Source organism: Salvelinus sp. IW2-2015, unplaced genomic scaffold, assembly GCF_002910315.2.
Source record: "Salvelinus sp. IW2-2015 unplaced genomic scaffold, ASM291031v2 Un_scaffold959, whole genome shotgun sequence".
Classification (NCBI taxonomy): domain Eukaryota; kingdom Metazoa; phylum Chordata; class Actinopteri; order Salmoniformes; family Salmonidae; genus Salvelinus; species Salvelinus sp. IW2-2015.
This window is the reverse complement of record NW_019942663.1, coordinates 191,886-210,838: the sequence shown is the minus strand read 5'-3', so window position 1 is coordinate 210,838 and position 18,953 is coordinate 191,886. Positions and strand designations below refer to the sequence as shown.

At 43.5% G+C, this 18,953-nt stretch overlaps 1 protein-coding gene across 1 annotated transcript; it reads right to left on the bottom strand.

Moving 5' to 3' along the window:
- Positions 1-9,732: 9,732 nt before the first annotated feature.
- Positions 9,733-16,695, bottom strand: LOC112069278 (G-protein coupled receptor 83-like). Its single transcript, XM_024136578.2, has 4 exons — positions 16,180-16,695; positions 15,703-15,828; positions 14,849-14,982; positions 9,733-14,401 (listed from the first exon to the last, which is right to left on the bottom strand). Exons 1-4 carry the CDS (start codon positions 16,663-16,665, stop codon positions 13,699-13,701), a joined length of 1,449 nt encoding a protein of 482 aa, XP_023992346.1. The 5' UTR covers positions 16,666-16,695; the 3' UTR covers positions 9,733-13,698.
- Positions 16,696-18,953: the final 2,258 nt, after the last annotated feature.

Below are 18,953 nucleotides of genomic sequence, written 5' to 3'. Positions count from 1 at the left end.
TAAGGGTCTTAGGGGCCAATCCGAATTTCTTCAACCTCCTGTGGTTGAAGAGGCCCTGTTGCGCCTTCTTCATCACACTGTCTGCGTGGGTGGACCATTTCAGATTGTCAGTGATGTATACTAGGATAACTTTAAGCTTTTCACCTTCTCCACAGTGGTCCCGTCGATGTGGATAGGGGCGCGCTCCCTCTGCTGTCCCCTGGCTATATACTATCTCCACCCAGCACAGCCAGAAGAAGACAGGCCACCCCTCAGAGCCTGGTTCCTCTCTAGGTTTCCTCCTAGGTTCCAGCCTTTCTAGGGAGTTTTTCCTAGCAGAAATTGCTCAGTTCTGCCTTCAGGACAAGAGTCATCCCAATAAACATCAACACTACTGAAGAGGCATTAGAAGAAGACAAAAGTGTATATTACCAATTGAACGACATCTATTGCAGGATAAATCAATGTTACATTTTACTTTATTGGTTGGTTATGTAGGCTTGTTCTAACCCATTGCTATCTACTATGATTAGGCAATATCTTTACATTTCTGTCAGATTTCCAGTCATTCCAATTCATTTAATACCCCTAATCTTTAAGAATAGGAAATATGGAAATATACCTTGAGTGTACAAAACATTAGGAACACCTTCCTAATATTGAGTTTCACCCTCTTTTTCCCTAAAAGCAGCCTAAATTCGTCAAGGCAGGACTCTACAAGGTGTCGTAAGCGTTCCACAGGGATGCTGGCCCATGTTGACTCCAGTGCTTCCCACAGTTGTGTCAAGTTGGCTGGATGTCCTTTGGGTGAGGGGCCATTCTTGATGCACATGGGAAACTGTTGAGCTTGAAAAACCCAGCAGTGTTGCAGTTCTTGACACAAACCGGTGCGCCTGGCACCTAATACCATCCCCTGTTTAATAGCACTTACATGTTATGTCTTACCCATTCACACTCTGAATGGCACACATACACAATCCATGTCTCAATTGTCTCAAGGCTTTACAATCCTTCTTTAACCAGTCTTCTCCCGTTCATCTACACTGATTCAAGTGGACATCCATACGGGATCATAGCTTTCATCTGGATTCACCTGATCAGTCTATGCCATGGAAAGAGCAGGTGTTCCTAATGTTTTGTGCACTCACTGTGGATTAGCCAAATTGTTTGACCTGAGCATAGCCCAAAAACTAAGGACAAATTAGCCTACTCTGTTTTTTGTTTATTTTGGGGGGGGGGGGGGGGGGGGGGTCAGGAAGGGTTGATTGGGCTCATTGCTTCGAGTTAATGGCATGATTGGAGCACTACCGAAAAGTAAAAAAACTAGATGGTAAAAGCATTTGGAAAGCATTTTGGAAGCATTTTCCACGAAGACAATAAAGGTCCCACACGTGGTCTTCTGAAATTGAACTTATATTTGATAGTATAGATCCTGTCTCTTATACACATCTAGATGTGTATAAGAGACAGACGAAACAGAGACCTATACGGGGACCTGTCCAATAGAGACTCTCATTTTGCTTTGTTTGCTTCAGTTTGGTTCTTAAATGGTAACCACAATCTGTACGGCGCAAATAAATGAGAGCAGCAGTTTGAGTCACATCAATGCTATGTAGCCTACAGTCGTGGCCAAAAGTTTTGAGAATGAAACAAATATTAGTTTTCACAAAGTTTGCTGCTTCCGTGTCTTTAGATATTTTTGTCAGATGTTACTATGGAATACTGAAGTATAATTACAAGCATTTCATAAGTGTCAAAGGCTTTAAATGAAAATTGCATGAAGTTGATGCAAAGAGTCAATATTTGCAGTGTTGACCCTTCTTTTTCAAGACCTCTGCAATCCGCCCTGGCATGCTGTCAATTAACTTCTGGGCCACATCCTGACTGATGGCATGCTTGGAGATTGTCAGAATTTGTGGGTTTTTGTTTGTCCAACCGCATCTTGAGGATTGACCACAAGTTCTCAATGGGATTAAGGTCTGGGGAGTTTTCTGGCCATGGACCCAAAATATCGATGTTTTGTTCCCTGAGCCACTTAGTTATCACTTTTGCCTTATGGCAAGGTGCTCCATCATGCTGGAAAAGGCATTGATCGTCACCAAATTGTCCCTGATGTTTTTCCTGGAGAGAAGTGGCTTCTTTGCTGCCCTTCTTGACACCAGGCCATCCTCCAAAAGTCTTCGCCTCACTGTGCGTGCAGATGCACTCACACCTGCCTGCTGACATTCCTGAGCAAGCTCTGTACTGGTGGTGCCCCGATCCCGGAGCTGAATCAACTTTAGGAGACGGTCCTGGCGCTTGCTGGACTTTCTTGGGTGCCCTGAAGTCTTGTTCACAACAATTGAACCGCTCTCCTTGAAGTTCTTCATGAGACGATAAATGGTTGATTTAAGTGCAATCTTACTGTCAGCAATATCCTTGCCTGTGAAGTCCTTTTTGTGCAAAGCAATGATGACGGCACGTGTTTCCTTGCAGGTAACCATGATTGACAGAGGAAGAACAATGATCCCAAGCACCAACCTCCTTTTGAAGCTTCCAGTCTGTTATTCAAACTGAATCAGCATGACAGAGTGATTGATCTCCAGCCTTGTCCTCGTCAACACTCACACCTGTGTTAACGAGAGAATCACTGACATGATGTCAGCTGGTCCTTTTGTGGCAGGGATGAAATGCAATGGAAATGTTCTTGGGGGATTCAGTTCATTTGCATGGCAAAGAGGGACTTTGCAATTAATTGCAATTCATCTGATCACTCTTCATAACATTCTGGAGTATATGCAAATTGCCATCATACAAACTGAGGCAGCAGGCTTTGTGAAAATTTATATTTGTGTCATTCTCAAAACATTTGGCCATGAACTTTTTTAAATTCCGATTTTTCAAGGGGTGCTGCAGTACCCTCAGCACCCATACCTCCCGTGGCTATGATGGGACAAGCGAATCGCTGGTCTCGCTCTCTCAGTGGCAGTAGATCTTACAGAGCAGCACAACGAAAGACCCCAAGTCACCGTGTTGGTGCTTCTTTGTCGACACATTTCCAATGACATCTTTCAGCGCTGTGCATTGAATTACCCGTGCTCAATCATGTATAACTGACCTTGTACACCTTGTTCCCTGGACACAATGACTCCCACTCACATGAATAGTAGCAGAGTGGGAATTCAGAAAGATTGACTGACACACACATAGACTTAATGGAGGAAGTGCATAAAGCCATATCATTATCTATGAATCACACCAGCCCATCCTTGTCACATGGCTTTTGAAAAGAGAAATAGTTCAAACCAACAATGGGTTGGATAATGAATGTATTGACCAATTGCTCAGTTAACAATCAGCCAGTTGTAAGAGCAAAACCAGAACCTTTATTCAAACCCTTTGGCAATATCAACCCACACATACAAGCATGTGCAGAGTTGCACACACACACACACACACTACCTCGACTAACCTGTACCCTTGCACACTGACTCGGTGCCGGTACCCCATGTATATAGCCTCGTTATTGTTATCTAAATTTATTGTGTTAATTTTAGATTTTATCATATTTTTCTACTTTAGTTTATTTAGTTACTATTTTCTTAACTCTATTTCTTGAACTGCATTGTTGGTTAAGGGCTTGTAAGTCAGCATTTCATGGTAAGGTCTACAAAAATATGTGCACCATGAATTAAGGCAATGGATCAAGAGATACACCTTGCACAGTCTTCACATTTTGTTGCCTTAAAATGAAATCTAAAAAAGGATTACAGTGCACCTTTTTTTTACACCAATTTTGGTTCCTTGGATGTTGTGGGAGCGTATGTTTTTGGTTTCCCATATATTTCCTGACCGTTAAAACGGAACGAAACGTTCTGAGAATGATAGTGAAAATTTCACCTGTTCTGGTAATGTTAATTTTTAGTTTGAATGGGGATTCTGAGAACGTTTCTCTATGGTTACCTGAAAGTTTTGATAATGGAAATGATAGGTTATTTGAAGGTAATTAAATAACATTCAATAATACTTTTAATAACACTTCGGGCTTAGTACATTGTTTTGAACTCTAAGCACATATAGGACACATGGACATTCATTTGCTTTGGCATTAATCATGAAAAACATTTATTTTTTATGGTGGCATGTTGTCAGTGACATTCAAACCTTCTGGTCTCTTTCATTGGAATTAGTCCACTGCGCCACCAGCATGGAGCTACCATGCCAAGTGTTTGTCATTCATACAAAGCTGTTCATTTTTGTCTATTCAAACGGACCCTATTTCAAAGGAAACAAGCACTCATTAAGATCACATGTGGGAAATTAGTGGGCGTGGCCAACACACCTCAACACACCTAACAAGATAGAGGCTGGAGAGAGTTTTGTTGATGCTAAGAGCGGAATATACATGTTTTTAAATAATATTCTTAGAACGTTCTTTGAATGTTACTAATGTTTTGTTGTGGTTTTAATGGTAAGTTTTCTTAACGTTCTGAGAACATGACTTTAAATAGAACCATGAAGAAACTGTGAAGAAAACCATTATGCAGAAGTACCAAAATTCACACAGAAGAACATTTGTTTCATAACGTTCTCTGAACATTTTGAGAACATTACTTGAAGTAGATCCACGAGGAAACCTGTAGGAAAGGTTATGGGAAGGTTGTATCCAAAATAACCATAGAACAAACCACGCTCTTACCAAGCTCCAAGAAACACATGGTTCTCAGAACCACTGGGTAAGCACTGTAACTGCATTTTGAGGAGGACTTTTTCAGATTACAATTCAAACAGAAACTGAAATTGTATCCAACAAGCACAATGTGGGAATCCAAATTTGGAATAGATTGTGCATAGCAGCCTAGCAGGCATTGTAAATGTCAGTACACTTGTTCGTCACGGCAGGATTAAAATCACATTTTTCATAAACACCTCCGTTTCCTGAAAGTGTCATTTGATTACGAAGGGGCAGAGAAGGTTAATCAACATTCCTTTGGGACTTGCTTGAGGTCATCAGACAGATGTCACCTGATTTGTGCTTCTTTGATGCCACATTTCCATCTTTCAGGTGTTTCGTGTGCCGTACATGAAATGCCCTGCACTCAGTCATGTAACTGACCTTGGACCGCACGTTCCCTCGACACAATGACCCCCCACTCTCATGAATAGTAGCAGAGTTGGAGTTCAGAAAGATTGGCTACACACACACACACACACACACACACACACACACACACACACACACAGACTGTTAATGGAAGAAGAAAGGGAGTTCAGAAATAATAGTGCACAAAACCATACCGTTGTCTATGAATCACACCAACCCATCGTTGTCGCATACTTTAATGGCTTTTGAAAAGAGAAAATGTTAAAGGGGTTGGACAAGGGGGGTGGATAATAACATATTGACCAAATGTTAACGGAGCAATCAGCCAGTCACAATCCATTACTAAAGAGCTTAACCAGAGCAGAAACTTTACTCAAACCCTTTGGCAATACCGTCCCACACATGCAAGCATCTGCACACACTCACGCACACACAAACACAATCTGGCTGGTGCACAGCTGACCATGTAAAGTAAAAATATACATTTTACACTTTTGTAAAGAAGAACAGGACTTTGAATCACTTACATGTGATACTATGAACACAGACACATCAATAGCACAATAATCGGTGGAGAATCATAATTCATTAACAAATTGCTACATATCTCAAAAGGAAAGTGCAGTCTTTTATGAGAAAGGCGTATACACGACAAAAATATGTGAACTATGAGTTAAGGCAATGTATCTCAGAAAGTACAGATCGAGAGAGGGAGAATTCACAATTAAGATCCCACATCACATTTACATCACAAAAACATCATATTACAGATGCTCATGCCTGATGTTAGCACCAACTCACACTATACCCTAGCGTCAACGTTCAAAACAAGAACAACTTCCATGAAACCAAACATTAACACAAACATGTAGCTATTCCCTCCGCAAGGCAATCAAACAAGCTAAGCGTTAGTATAGAGACAAAGTAGAGTTGCAATTCATCGGTTCAGACACGAGAGGTATGTGGCAGGGTCTACAGTCAATCACGGACTATAAAAGGAAAGTCAGCCCCGTCCCGGAACAGGATGTTCTGCTCCCAGACAGACTAAACAACTTCTTTGCTTGCTTTCGTGACAATACAGTGCCACTGACACGGCCCGCTACCAAAACCTGCGGGCTCTCCTTCACTGCAGCCGACGTGAGCAAAACATTTAAACGTGTCAACCCTCGCAAGGCTGCAGGCCCAGACGGCATCCCCAGCCGCGTCCTCAGAGCATGCGCAGACCAGCTGACGGGTGTGTTTACGGACATATTCAATCAATCTTTATCCCAGTCTGCTGTCCCCACATGCTTCAAGGGGGCCACCATTGTTCCTGTACCCAAGAAAGCTAAGGTAACTGAGCTAAATGACTACCGCCCCGTAGCACTCACTTCAGTCATCATGAAGTGCTTTGAGAGACTAGTCAAGGATCAGATCACCTCCACCTTACCTGACACCCTAGACCTACTCCAATTTGCTTACCGCCCCAATAGGTCCACAGACGACGCAATCGCAATCACACTGCACACTGCCCTAACCCATCTGGACAAGAGGAATACCTATGTGAGAATGCTGTTCATCGACTACAGCTCAGCATTTAACACCATAGTACCCTCCAAACTCGTCATCAAGCTCGAGACCCTTGGTCTCAACCCCGCCCTGTGCAACTGGGTCCTGGACTTCCTGACGGTCTGCCCCCAGGTGGGGAGGGTAGGTAACAACATCTCCACCCCGCTGATCCTCAATACTGGGACCCCACAAGGGTGCGTTCTCAGCCCTCTTCTGTACTCCCTGTTCACACACGACTGCGTGGCCATGCACGCCTCCAACTAAATCATCAAGTTTGCAGACGACACTGCAGTGGTAGGCTTGATTACCAACAACGACGAGACGGCCTACAGGGAGCAGGTGAGGGCCCTCGGAGTGTGGTGTCAGGAAAATAACCTCACACTCAACGTCAACAAAACAAAGGAGATGATCGTGGACTTCAGGAAACAGCAGAGGGAGCACCCCCATATCCACATCGACGGGACAGTAGTGGAGAGGGTAGAAAGTTTTAAGTTCCTCGATGTACACATCACGGACAAACGGAAATGGTCCAACCACACAGACAGCGTTGTGAAGAAGGCGCAGCAGCGCCTCTTCAACCTCAGGAGGCTGATGAAATTCGGCTTGTCACCAAAAACACTCACAACCTTTTACAGATGTACAATCGAGAGCATCCTGTTGGGCTGTATCACCGCCGGGTACGGCAACTGCTCCGCACATAACCGTAAGGCTCTCCAGAGGGTAGTGAGGTCTGCACAACGTATCACCGGGGGCAAACTACCTGACCTCCAGGACACCTACACCACCCGATGTCACAGGAAGGCCAAAAAGATCATCAAGGACAACAACCACCCGAGCCACTGCCTGTTCACCCCGCTATCATCCAGAAGGCGAGGCCGAGAGACTGAAAAACAGCTTCTATCTCAAGGCCATCAGACTGTTAAACAGCCATCACTAACATTGAGTGGCTGCTGCCAACATACTGACTCAACTCCAGCCACTTTAATAATGGAAAAATGTATGTAATAAATGTATCACTAGCCACTTTAAACAATGCCACTTTTATATGTTTACATACCCTACATTACTCATCTCATATGTATATACTGTACTCTATACCATCCACTGCATCTTGCCTATGCCATTCGGCCATCACTCATTCATATATTTTTTTATGTACATATTCTTATTCATTCCTTTACACTTGTGTGTATAAGGTAATTGTTGTGAAATTGTTAGGTTAGATTACTCGTTGCATACTACTGCATTGTCGGAACTAGAAGCACAAGCATTTCGCTGCACTCGCATTAACATCTGCTAACCATGTGTATGTGACCAATAAAATTTGATTTGATTTGATGCTCACACTTCACCCGGTCCGCTCAACCTTCAAATGAATTAAGAACAAAACATTAACACAGACATATACAAATCTGTAATTCAAATGACCATCAGGTCTTGGTGGAAACGCTACTTGTTTTCTTTCACATACATTGGGTGTTCTTGATTTCGTTGCCCTACAATAGAATAGTCCCAAATGTGCAAACCCCACCCACCTGGTACTCCTGGTCAGCTAAATAAAATGGATACAAAGTATTTTAAAGAAAACAAATAAAATTGTATCCAAGGTCTGGTTCCCAGTACCATCAACAGTATTACAGAAGCCTTTGAGTGACTCATCTTGTCCACCAGCAGGCTCTCTCTGTAATTGAGCCTGCGGACGAGGTTACTCAGTGCCTAATTTCCATCAAGTGAACGCATATGTAGCATATAACCAGTAGCCTTCTCATAGACAGTGTCCCAAATAGCACCCTGTTCTACTTTAGTGCACTGCTTTTGACCAGGCCTATAGGGTCCCTTCCGTCAAGTATAGTTTCCCACTTTCTTCTTTCCCACAGTCCTGAACTCAATCACTTCTTAAAGTTACAGCCCAGCAACCAAATGAATGCTTGAGATTGTATTTTGAGAAGCAGCTGGATTTAGTCATTAATAATGATAACACTTTTCTTCTTTTTTTTTTGCAGAATGTTTTCAGTGTGATTTGAATCTATGAACTTCTGCTTTCTACCCATGGAATTAGTCAAATATGGGACAAGGATGGAGCTACCATACCATGTTTTAGTAACTCATACAAAGCTTGTCATTTTAGTCTATTCAAACGTACCCTATTTCAAAGGAAACAAGCACTCATTAAGTTTACATGTGGCCAATTAGTGGGCACGGCCAACACACCTAACAAGATAGAGGCGGGAGAGAGTTTTGTTGATGCTAAGAACGGAATGTATATGTTTTTAAATAATATACTTAGAATGTCATTTGAATGTTACTAATGTTTTGTTGTGGTTTTAATGGTAAGTTTTCTTAACGTTCTAAGAACATGACTTTAAATAGAACCATGAGGAAATTGGACAAAAAGGTTACGCTGGAGTACCAAAATTCCCACAGAAGAACATTTGTTTCTTAACGTTCTCTGAACATTTTGAGAACATTCCTTGAAGTAGATCCACGAGGAAACCTGTAGGAAAGGTTCTGGGAAGGTTGTATCCAAAATAACCATAGAACAACCACGCTCTTACCAAGCTCCAAGAAACACATGGTTCTCAGAACCACTGGGTAGGCACTGTAACTGCATTTTGAGGAGGACTTGTTCGGAATACAATTCAAACAGAAACTGAAATTGACCCCGCAACCACAATATGTGAATCCAAATTTGGAATAGATTGTGCATAGCATTGTAAATGTCAGTACACTTGTTCGTCACGGCAGGACTAAAATCACATTTTTCATAAACACCTCCGTATCCTGAAAGTGTCATTTGATTACGAAGGGGCAGAGAAGGTTAATCAACATTCCTTTGGGACTTGCTTGAGGTCATCAGACAGATGGCACCTTATTTGTGCTTCTTTGATGCCTCATTTCAATCTTTCAGGTGTTTCGTGTGCCGTACATGAAATGCTCTGCACTCAGTCATGTAACTGACCTTGGACCTCACGTTCCCTCGACACAATGACCCCCCACTCTCATGAATAGTAGCAGAGTTGGAGTTCAGAAAGATTGGCTACACACACACACACACACACACACACAGACTGTTAATGGAAGAAGAAAGGGAGTTCAGAAATAATAGTGCACAAAACCATACCGTTGTCTATGAATCACACCAACCCATCGTTGTCGCATACTTTAATGGCTTTTGAAAAGAGAAAGAGTTCAAACCAACAAGGGGGTTGGATAATGAACATATTGACCAATTGTTCGGTTAACAATCAGCCAGTTATAATCCACTATTAAAGAGCTAAACCAGAACAGAAACTTTACACAAACCCTCTGGCAATACCATCCCACACATTCAAGCATGTGCGCGCACTCACGGATACACACGAAGGCGCACACACATACACAATCTGGCTGGTGCAGGGCCGACCATGTAAAGTAAAAATATACATTTTACACTTTTGTAAAGAAGAACAGGACTTTGAATCACTTATATCTAATTCTACAAACACACATCTATAACACAATATTTGGTGGAGAATCCTAATTCATTAACAAATTGATAAATATCGCAAATGGAAAGTACAGCCTTTTATGAGAAAGGCGTGTACACAGCAAAAATATGTGCACTATGAGTTAAGGCAATGGATCTCAGAAAGCACAGAGAGATGGAGAATTCACAATTCAGATCCCACATCACATTTACATCACAAAACCATCATATTACAGATGCCCATGCCTGACGTTACCACCAACTCACACGATACCCTAGCGTCAACGTTCAAAACATTCAAAACAAGAACAACTTCCTCGAAACCAAACATTAACACAAGCATGTTCAACTGTCAGGTTTAAACCACCATCATTATCATCTGTACACGTGAACATCATGTCACAGATGCTCACACTTTTACCTGGTTCGCTCAACATTCAAATGAATTAAGAAGTAAACATTGACACAGACATGTGCAAATCTGTCATTCATATCACTATCAGGTCTTGGTGAAAACGCTGCTTGTTTTCTTTCACATACTTTAGACGCACTTGATTTACAATAGAATAGTCCCAAATGTGTAAACCTCACCCACCTGGCACTCCTGGTCAGCTAAATAAAATGGATACAAAGTATTTAAAAGACAACAAATAAAATTGTATCCAAGGTCTGGTTACCAGTACCATCAACAGTATTACAGAACCCTCGGATGAGTGACTCATCTTGTCCACCAGCCGGCTCTCTCTGTAATTGAGCCTGCGAACGAGGTTACTCAGTGCCTAATTTCCAACAAGCTAATGCATAATATAACCAGTACCCTTCTCATTATAGAAAGTGTCTGTCACGTCCTGACCTTAGTTCCTTTTTTATGTCTCTATTTTGGTTTGGTCAGGGCGTGAGTTGGGGTGGGCATTCTATGTTTTTCATTCTATGTTTTGTTCTGTGTGTTGTATTTCTATGTGTTTGGCCTGGTATGGTTCCCAATCAGAGGCAGCTGTCAATCGTTGTCTCTGATTGAGAACCATACTTAGGTAGCCTGTTCCCACCTGTGTTTGTGGGTAGTTGTTTCCTGTTTTGTGTTGTGTCACCTTGCAGGACTGTTTTGATTTTCGTTGTTTCACTTTTGTTATTTTGTATTCAGTGTTCAGTTGTAATAAATTTAACATGGACACGTACCACGCTGCATTTTGGTCCGATCTTTCCTATTCCTCGTCCGAAGAAGATCATGATCGTGACAGTATCCCAAATAGCACCCTGTTCTACTTTAGTGCACTACTTTTGACCAGGCCTATAGGGTTCCTTCCGTCAAGTATAGTTTACCACTTTTTTCTTTCATATATTTATCCAACTGAAAGCACATATATATATATTGATTTAATTAGGCAAGTCAGTTAAGAACAAATTCTTATTTACAATGACGGCCTACCCCGGCCAAACCCAGACAACGCTGGGCCAATTGTGCGCCGCCCTATGTGACTCCCAATCACAGCCAGATCTGATACAGCCTGGATTCAAACCAGGGACTGTAATGATGCCTCTTGCATTGAGATGCAGTGCCTTAGACCACTGCACCACTCGGGAGCCCATTTATACATTTATGCTCTGGTACTTTGGCAACTAGTATTTTTTAAAGTATTTTTTTTTTTACCTTCCGCTTTGGGCTGGATGTGTCAATATGTATACATACAGTACATAAATAATCTATGAGCAGAATTATTTTATGTCAATTAGCCACGAAATCCTTAGTTTGAAAGGGACTGTTTTCTGGAAGCTGTGCGGCGGCATTCTCCCTACATTTACCCCCACGTGGGCCAGCCCTCTAGCAGTTTCCGGCCAATGAGCTTCAGCCCCTCGCCATTTGAGTGACAGCTAGCAAGAATCACACACAGCAGAGCGAGAGACAGCAATGGCGCGGTGCACATATCTGCGCAATTTCCGGGGACCACAAAAGGGCCGGAGAATATCTTTAATAGCTATCACCATGTGTGCAGCCAGCTGTCCATGTTTCAATTTGTATCTTATACAGGGACTGCCAGCAGATTTAGGGTGGAAATGTCTGCGGTAAAAGATCTTCACCCCACCTCCATTACTTCATCCCTGTCGACGAGCATATTGAGTATACACCTTCCGTCAAGTACAGCTTTCCTCTTTCCCCCGGTCCTGAACTCTATCAGATCTCAAAGGTTCGGTCTGTTACTTTCGTTCACAGTCAATGGTTAAAAGCGCTGCCCCGCCACGTGTTTGTAAACTTCAGGAGTGGATCTCGGCAAATGTACAGAACCTGCTACGGAGTTACTGAAATTCTGTGGGTCACCTTCAGTTACATTTGCCGAGCGAGGCCCAACGCCACAGTATACAAACGTGCAGGGATAGCACTTCCGACTGGAAGTGAAAGTTACAGATTGTTCCGTCAAACTCTAGCTCCATCAGCCCCTCGCCTTCCTGCAACTCCCCGACAGCAGCAGTGAAACTCGGGGAGGGGAATGTGGCACTCACAGTCTTCATCCTCACTGGTTAGATAGTTCTGTCTTCAACAACAATGAAATAAAAAGCTGGCAGGGACACACCACAACACTTAATAATCTGTGTGCAGTGGGCGATCGGTGGGAATGAAGACCATATAATTTTTTTAGGAACGCATTATGGAGTAAACAGCAGCTGTTGAAATGACAAAATTCCAAGGTGTTGTCACTGCCTTTTGATGTCCAATGTCGGATATAATTAGGATATAACTATCTGTGAATTATTTAGAAAGCGAGGCAAAATAGACAGAACAAAAAAAGAGGCAGAGAAGTTTTGCAGGTTGTGGTGCAATGCGCTCCCGAGACAAAGCAGAACTGTCTATGCCGCGACAATACTGTTCTGCTAATATATACTGAGTGTACGAAACATTAAGGACACCTGCTCTTTCCCTGGCATAGACTGACCAGGTGAATCCAGGTGAAAGCTATGATCCCCTTATTGATGTCACTTGTTAAATCCACTTCATTCGATGTAGATGAAAGGGAGGAGACGTTAAAGAAGGATGTTTAAGCCATGAGACAATTGAGAAATTAATTGTGTGTCTGCCATTCAGTGCCTTTGAACAAGGTATGGTAGTACACACAGTTTCCCGTGTGTATCAAGAATGTTCCACCACCCAAAGGACATCCAGCCAACTTGACACAACTGTGGGAAGCATTGGAGTCAACATGGGCCAGCATCCCTGTTGAACGCTTTCGACACCTTGTAGAGTCCATGCCCCGACGAACTGAGGCTGTTCGGAAGGCAAAAGGGGGGGGTGTAAACTCAATATTAGAAAGGTGTCCTTAAATGTTTTGTACACTCAGTGTATACAGTATATGCTAACAGAGTAGTTGCTGGTTTGGGTGTTGCATTTGTTGCTAGACCTCCCCAACCCCTATTCCTATCCATGTGAGACATTTCTTCCTGAAGGTGGCGCTGTCATGAAAGTTTAAAGATCTCACATTTCCTGTTCAAGAGCCCCCACTGTCTTTGGCTAACAACGTAGTCCTTCAACAGGACTCACCACCAAATGCAGCAACTTTACACATCTTTAATTGTCAAAAAAACACTCAATCATTCACTCAATCCCAACCCAAATGCCTTCTGGTAGTTGTAGTTAACTGACAGCTACTATAGGCTCCACCGATAAGATGTCTGTTTTACTGGCATGTCTAGCGGAGAAAAGGACATGCCTGTCTTTAGGAGGCTGGTGAGAGGACGAGGAGTGGCTTGGTCGAGAAGAGGCGTGGCTCGGGTGTGAAGAGGCGTGACTCGGCCGAAAACCGGTGCGGCTCTCCGGCCAGGCGGCTCTGTGGCAGGGTGCGCAGGAGGGCGGAGCCACCAGCACCGGCCCCACCCCTCCACGCCCCCTCCTCTGGCACATGCCCAATAGCAGCCTTAGCTCCTGGCGGAAGGCAGGGTTCAGACAACAGTAAATGAAGGGATTGTAACACGTTGAGCTCATCGCCAGCCAATGAAAACAGAAATACAAGGCATTGGATGACTGAATGGCCTGGCTGGAGAGAAGCACCACGTAACAGTTCAGAGGGAACCAGCATACCGCGAACACCCCAACAACCGCCAACAACATAGCCAGGGTGCGCCGCCGCTTCCGCCGCTGCACAGCGAACTGCGCAGTGGTGGTGTCCCCGATAGTGTTACGGCGCCACAGGCGGCGTGCCACGGTTGAGTAGGCGGCGGTGATGATGAGGAGGGGTAGGACGTAGAGGAGGATGAAGGTGAGGAGGTCGATGTACTGCCAGTAGACGTCAGAGGGCTCGGGGAAGTCGGGGACACAAAGGCTGCGCACCTTCTCCTTACTGAGAGAGGGGGGGGGGGGGTGAAGAGGAGAGAGAAGGGAGAGGGAGTGAGAAGGAGGGGAAGATGGGGGAGAGTGAGAAGGAGAATGAAAGGAGGGTGAGAGAGGAGAACGAGAGAGAGCCCATAACCAGCTATGAGTATAGCACAGAGAAGAATACAGTCATGAAAAGTCAACAAGAGAAACAGCAACAATATTGGAAACCCCAAAACAAAACGTCTAATGAGAAATGTAGTGAGAGGGAGAGTGAGAGAGGCTGGAGGGAAGAGAGACGTGTGAGAGAATAATACCTTGTGGGTATTGTGTACACAAAGGTGGTGTTTGGTTGATCAATATAGTGTGTGTGTGTGTGTGTGTGCGCGTGTGTGTGTGTGTGTGGGTACCTGTGCACGGAAGTGTAGTGTTTGTTCTATCGATTTATTGTGTGTGTGTGTGTGTGTGTGTGTACCTGTACACGAAGGTTAGGAGCTTCTGGTAGATGGCATGAGGCAAGGAGAAGCAGCTGGCCAGGACCCAGATGAGAATCACACACACAACGCCGCGAGTCGGGGACATGCGGGGCCTCAGAGGGTGGAGAATGACCTGCACACAGTGTTTTTTTTCAGGCCGCATTATACACACCAGGCCGCACTCATTCTCCAAGACACACACTCCGTTACACACACCTGCTGCTATTCTCTGTTACACACTCCTTCCTCCCTTACAAGCCACACTTTTGGTTTGGGAAAAAAATCATACTCAAACTCAGCTTGAGCTCTGTAGCTCATTGATACATAGTAGACTCATATCCAAAACAACTCTATGTAAAACAACTTATTGTGAAAACCATCAAATATGAATTATATTGAAAGGATAGACTACAGCAGACGCCAGAAAATAACATACTTGTCCCTATAGCTTGGAAGCTGTCCCTCAAACTATGACCATAAACCAATAAATGTATGTTACATCAATTGTCATGCTCCATTGAAATGGACCTATCCCTACAAATGTATTTCTATGTGGACACAACAACAGATTAGTGGCTTTTGTTGCCTGTATCAAACTGTCAGCCTGGTGATTGGTGACTCACTGGTAACAAGCTGACAATTAGTGAGTCTATTTGATACACCTCTTGAGCTAAGGCAGCATTGCCGCGTGGACAGCTCCCCTTTGCGCTTTCGAGTGCTAACGCTTGACCCACTTTCCTAACAGTTTTCCTTTACAGATTTTAATTTGACTAGACTAAGCAAACTGCAACACTTTAATTAGACGAAGCACATACACGACATTCACGAATTGTATGCATGACTGTTAGCCTACCTGGCGTCTGTCCAGCGCGATTGCCGTGAGAGTGAGTGTGGATACGTGTAGGGAGCAGTACTGGACGAACCGGCTGATGTGACACATACCCTTCCCGAACCCCCAGCTGCTGTTCACAAAGCGAACCTGAGGGAGACCACACAGGCATGTTGTCGAGGGCGTTTTTTACTGACATGATGGAGTGATGAAAGGCTGGAGCTTTCATATCCATACGCGTAATAGATTGATTTAACACTGACAGATCACCCTCACTCTCATTATCCAAACCATTTGTGAATAATTGGTTAAAAGGGATTTAAAACCTATTCCTTCTTCCCCTTCCTGAGATAACCACTGATCTACCATGATGAAAAAAGTAACAGTAAAATATTACATTTTTATACCGCAAGAATCTCAAAGACGCTCTTAAAACAACAAAAGATCGAAGATGTGTGCGTGTAGTCATATGTGATGCTTGTGCCTGTGTGCGAATCGCACCAAAGTAAAGGGCATGTTGAGCAGCGTGATGAGAATGTCTGCCACCGCGAGGTTAATGATGAACAGGCTCGTGGCGGAGTGCATCCGCTTGTTCTTGATCACCACGTGACACACCAGCGTGTTTCCGAACAGCGAGATGACAATGATGACAGAGTAAGCCACGACCAGTAAGGATTTCACGGTCCCGTTCTGGGACTCTCCCCCGTAGCGCTTTTTACCCGCCATGGAGCGCCAGTCCGCGAGCGTGCCCTCGTCCAGGTCCAGCGAGAAGACATTTGTCCGGTTGGACGTGTACGGGTCTGACAGGTTCAACAGCCCTTCTGCATCCACAAATAGAACCCCGCCGATAACGGTTGAGTTGTTGTATTCCCGTGCCCCCAACCCGTAGGGGTTGGCGGCCAAATAGGTGAGGGACAGCCACAGACACGCACCTCGCATGTCTGCGGGTGATTGGGACTTCCAATCACCGGACTTCCTCGAGCGCATAAGTAGCGGCGCGAGGAGAGGGGGACATTGCTTTCTCTGTGCAGATACTGGAGGAGATGTAATGCGCGCGATGTGTTGGCAGCACTTTTAAACTGGTGCTGCATGCGCGCGCAGTGTGTGTGTGTGTGTGTGTGTGTCAGATATTAGCGGCTCAATGCTTGTTTGTTCACGCTGAGAGAGAAGAGAAACGAAGCATTGAGATAGAGTGAGAGAGGTGGGGGGAAGTGGGACTGAAGGAAGAGAGAGAGATCAAAGTATGAACGCTTACATGTTTACTTTTACAATGATCGATGAGGTACAGCAAGCAGTGTTCTGTGACCCTTTGTTGCTCATGGTCTGATAAAACAGCTCTAGCTCTTTCACCTTTCACCGCCGATTTGGAATTGTGGTCGATTGAGAGACATCCAATGCAACAACAACAAATATCTCTAGTTCAAACTGACAGATTTATATGGGGATTGTTATATTATTCTAATTCAATTTCCGCGGTGCGCGGACATCGACTCTAGGGGGGGTTAAAGCTGGTTGCGGGATTTCTGCCCTCCTCTCCTGATCGTGTAACTTGATTACTAAGGGAGAGAGAAGGTTCATTTCCTTTCCTTGCAGTGACTGAAGGGCCAGGTTAGTCTCTGTCTCTCTCTCTCTCTCGCGCGCGCGCGCTCATTTCAATTTCAATTCAAATGAATTTATTGGCATGGGAAACATAGATAAACAAAAGTGAAATAAACAATCAAAAATGAACGGTAAACATTAAACTCACAAAAGTTTCAAAGGAATAGAGACATGTCAAATGTCATAATAGGGCTATATACAGTGTGTAAATAGTTCAAGTACAAAAGGGAAAATAAATAAACATAAATATGGGTTGTATTTACAATGGTGTTTGTTCTTCACTGGTTGCCCTTGTAGCAACAGGTCACAAATATTGCTGCTGCGATGGCTCACTGTGGTATTTCACCCAATATATATGGGAGTTTATCAAAATTTGATTTGTTTTCGAATTCTTTGTGGGTCTGTGTAATCGGAGGGAAATGTGTCTAATATGGTCATACATTTGGCAGGAGGTTTGGAAGTGCAGCTCAGTTTCCACCTCTCTCTCTCGCTCGCTTGTTGGAAAGATTCTGAATTATTAAAATGCAATTTCATTAAAATTCAAAGCACCCCTTGGCAGAGAACTTGATAGCTAATCGCAATTAAATCAGCAAGATTAATTGGCCACCCATTTATTATGATTGAGACAGCCCACCCACACACGCACGTAAACTGTTAAACATCGTCTTTCAGAGAGCCGGATTCTATGGCAGGGATCATCAATTAGATTCAGCCACGGGAGGATTTTTTCTTTGAGCAGATGGTCAGGGAGCCGGAACATAATTACAAATAATTTGGAGACTGCAAATTGACCGCAAGAAGCCCAAACAGATTTGACTAAAACATAATAATGTCAAACCTTGCTTACACGTGCAGTATACTATCACATACACTGAGTACACAAAACATTAGGAACACCTTCCTAATACTGAGTTGCACCCCCCTTTGCCCTCAGAACAGCCCCAATTTGTTGGGACATGGACTCTACAATGTGTACAAAGCATTCCACAGGGATGTTGGTCCATGTTAATTCCAATGCTTCACCCATTTGTGTCAAGTTGGCTAGATATCCTTTGGATGGTGGACCATTCTTGATACACACAGGAAACTGTTGAGTATGAAAAACACAGCACCGTTACAGTTAAACAATCCTTATTTAACCGGGTCTACACTGATTGAAGTGGATTCAACAAGTGACATCAATAAGGAATCATAGCTTTCACCTGGATTCACCCGGTCAGTCTGTTTTGCTGTTGTTTTTACAACCTTTCATGTCCAAAAAAAGGTTCATAAAACGTATTTATCTGCCTGTAAACTCTGCATGCTTTTCAAGTCTTGGTGGTAGAAAAACGTAAAATATTATCGGTTGACTTCAGGTTTAGCCTACTTCACATGATGGTTATTATATCAATATTTGCACATAAATGTGTTTCCACTGCAATTGTTGCATAATCTGTTTCACCAACCAGGTTTCCATCCAACCTTTTTATTCAAGTAAATTACATGTCGGATTAACAAGGTGGGATATTTTGTGTCAGGCAAATTTGTTATGCGTAAAATGTCATTGGAAATGCTTTTATTCGCAAATAATGATATAAAAACCATCATATCTAAGTAAACTTGAAGTCACGCGATGACATGTTGTATGACTCGTCAGGAATTAAAGTTTATTTGGATACAGATTAAATAAATTATGA

Bases quoted from the DNA above. Each gene is read 5' to 3' on its own strand.
- LOC112069278 (XM_024136578.2), bottom strand. From the start codon at position 16,665: ATGCGCTCGAGGAAGTCCGGTGATTGGAAGTCCCAATCACCCGCAGAC. The intron at 15,829-16,179 runs GTGCGATTCGCA...GGTCTCCCTCAG, and splicing joins TCAACATGCCCTTTACTTTG to GTTCGCTTTGTGAACAGCAG. The intron at 14,402-14,848 runs GTACACACACAC...CCCCTCTCTCAG, and splicing joins CTCCTAACCTTCGTGTACAG to TAAGGAGAAGGTGCGCAGCC.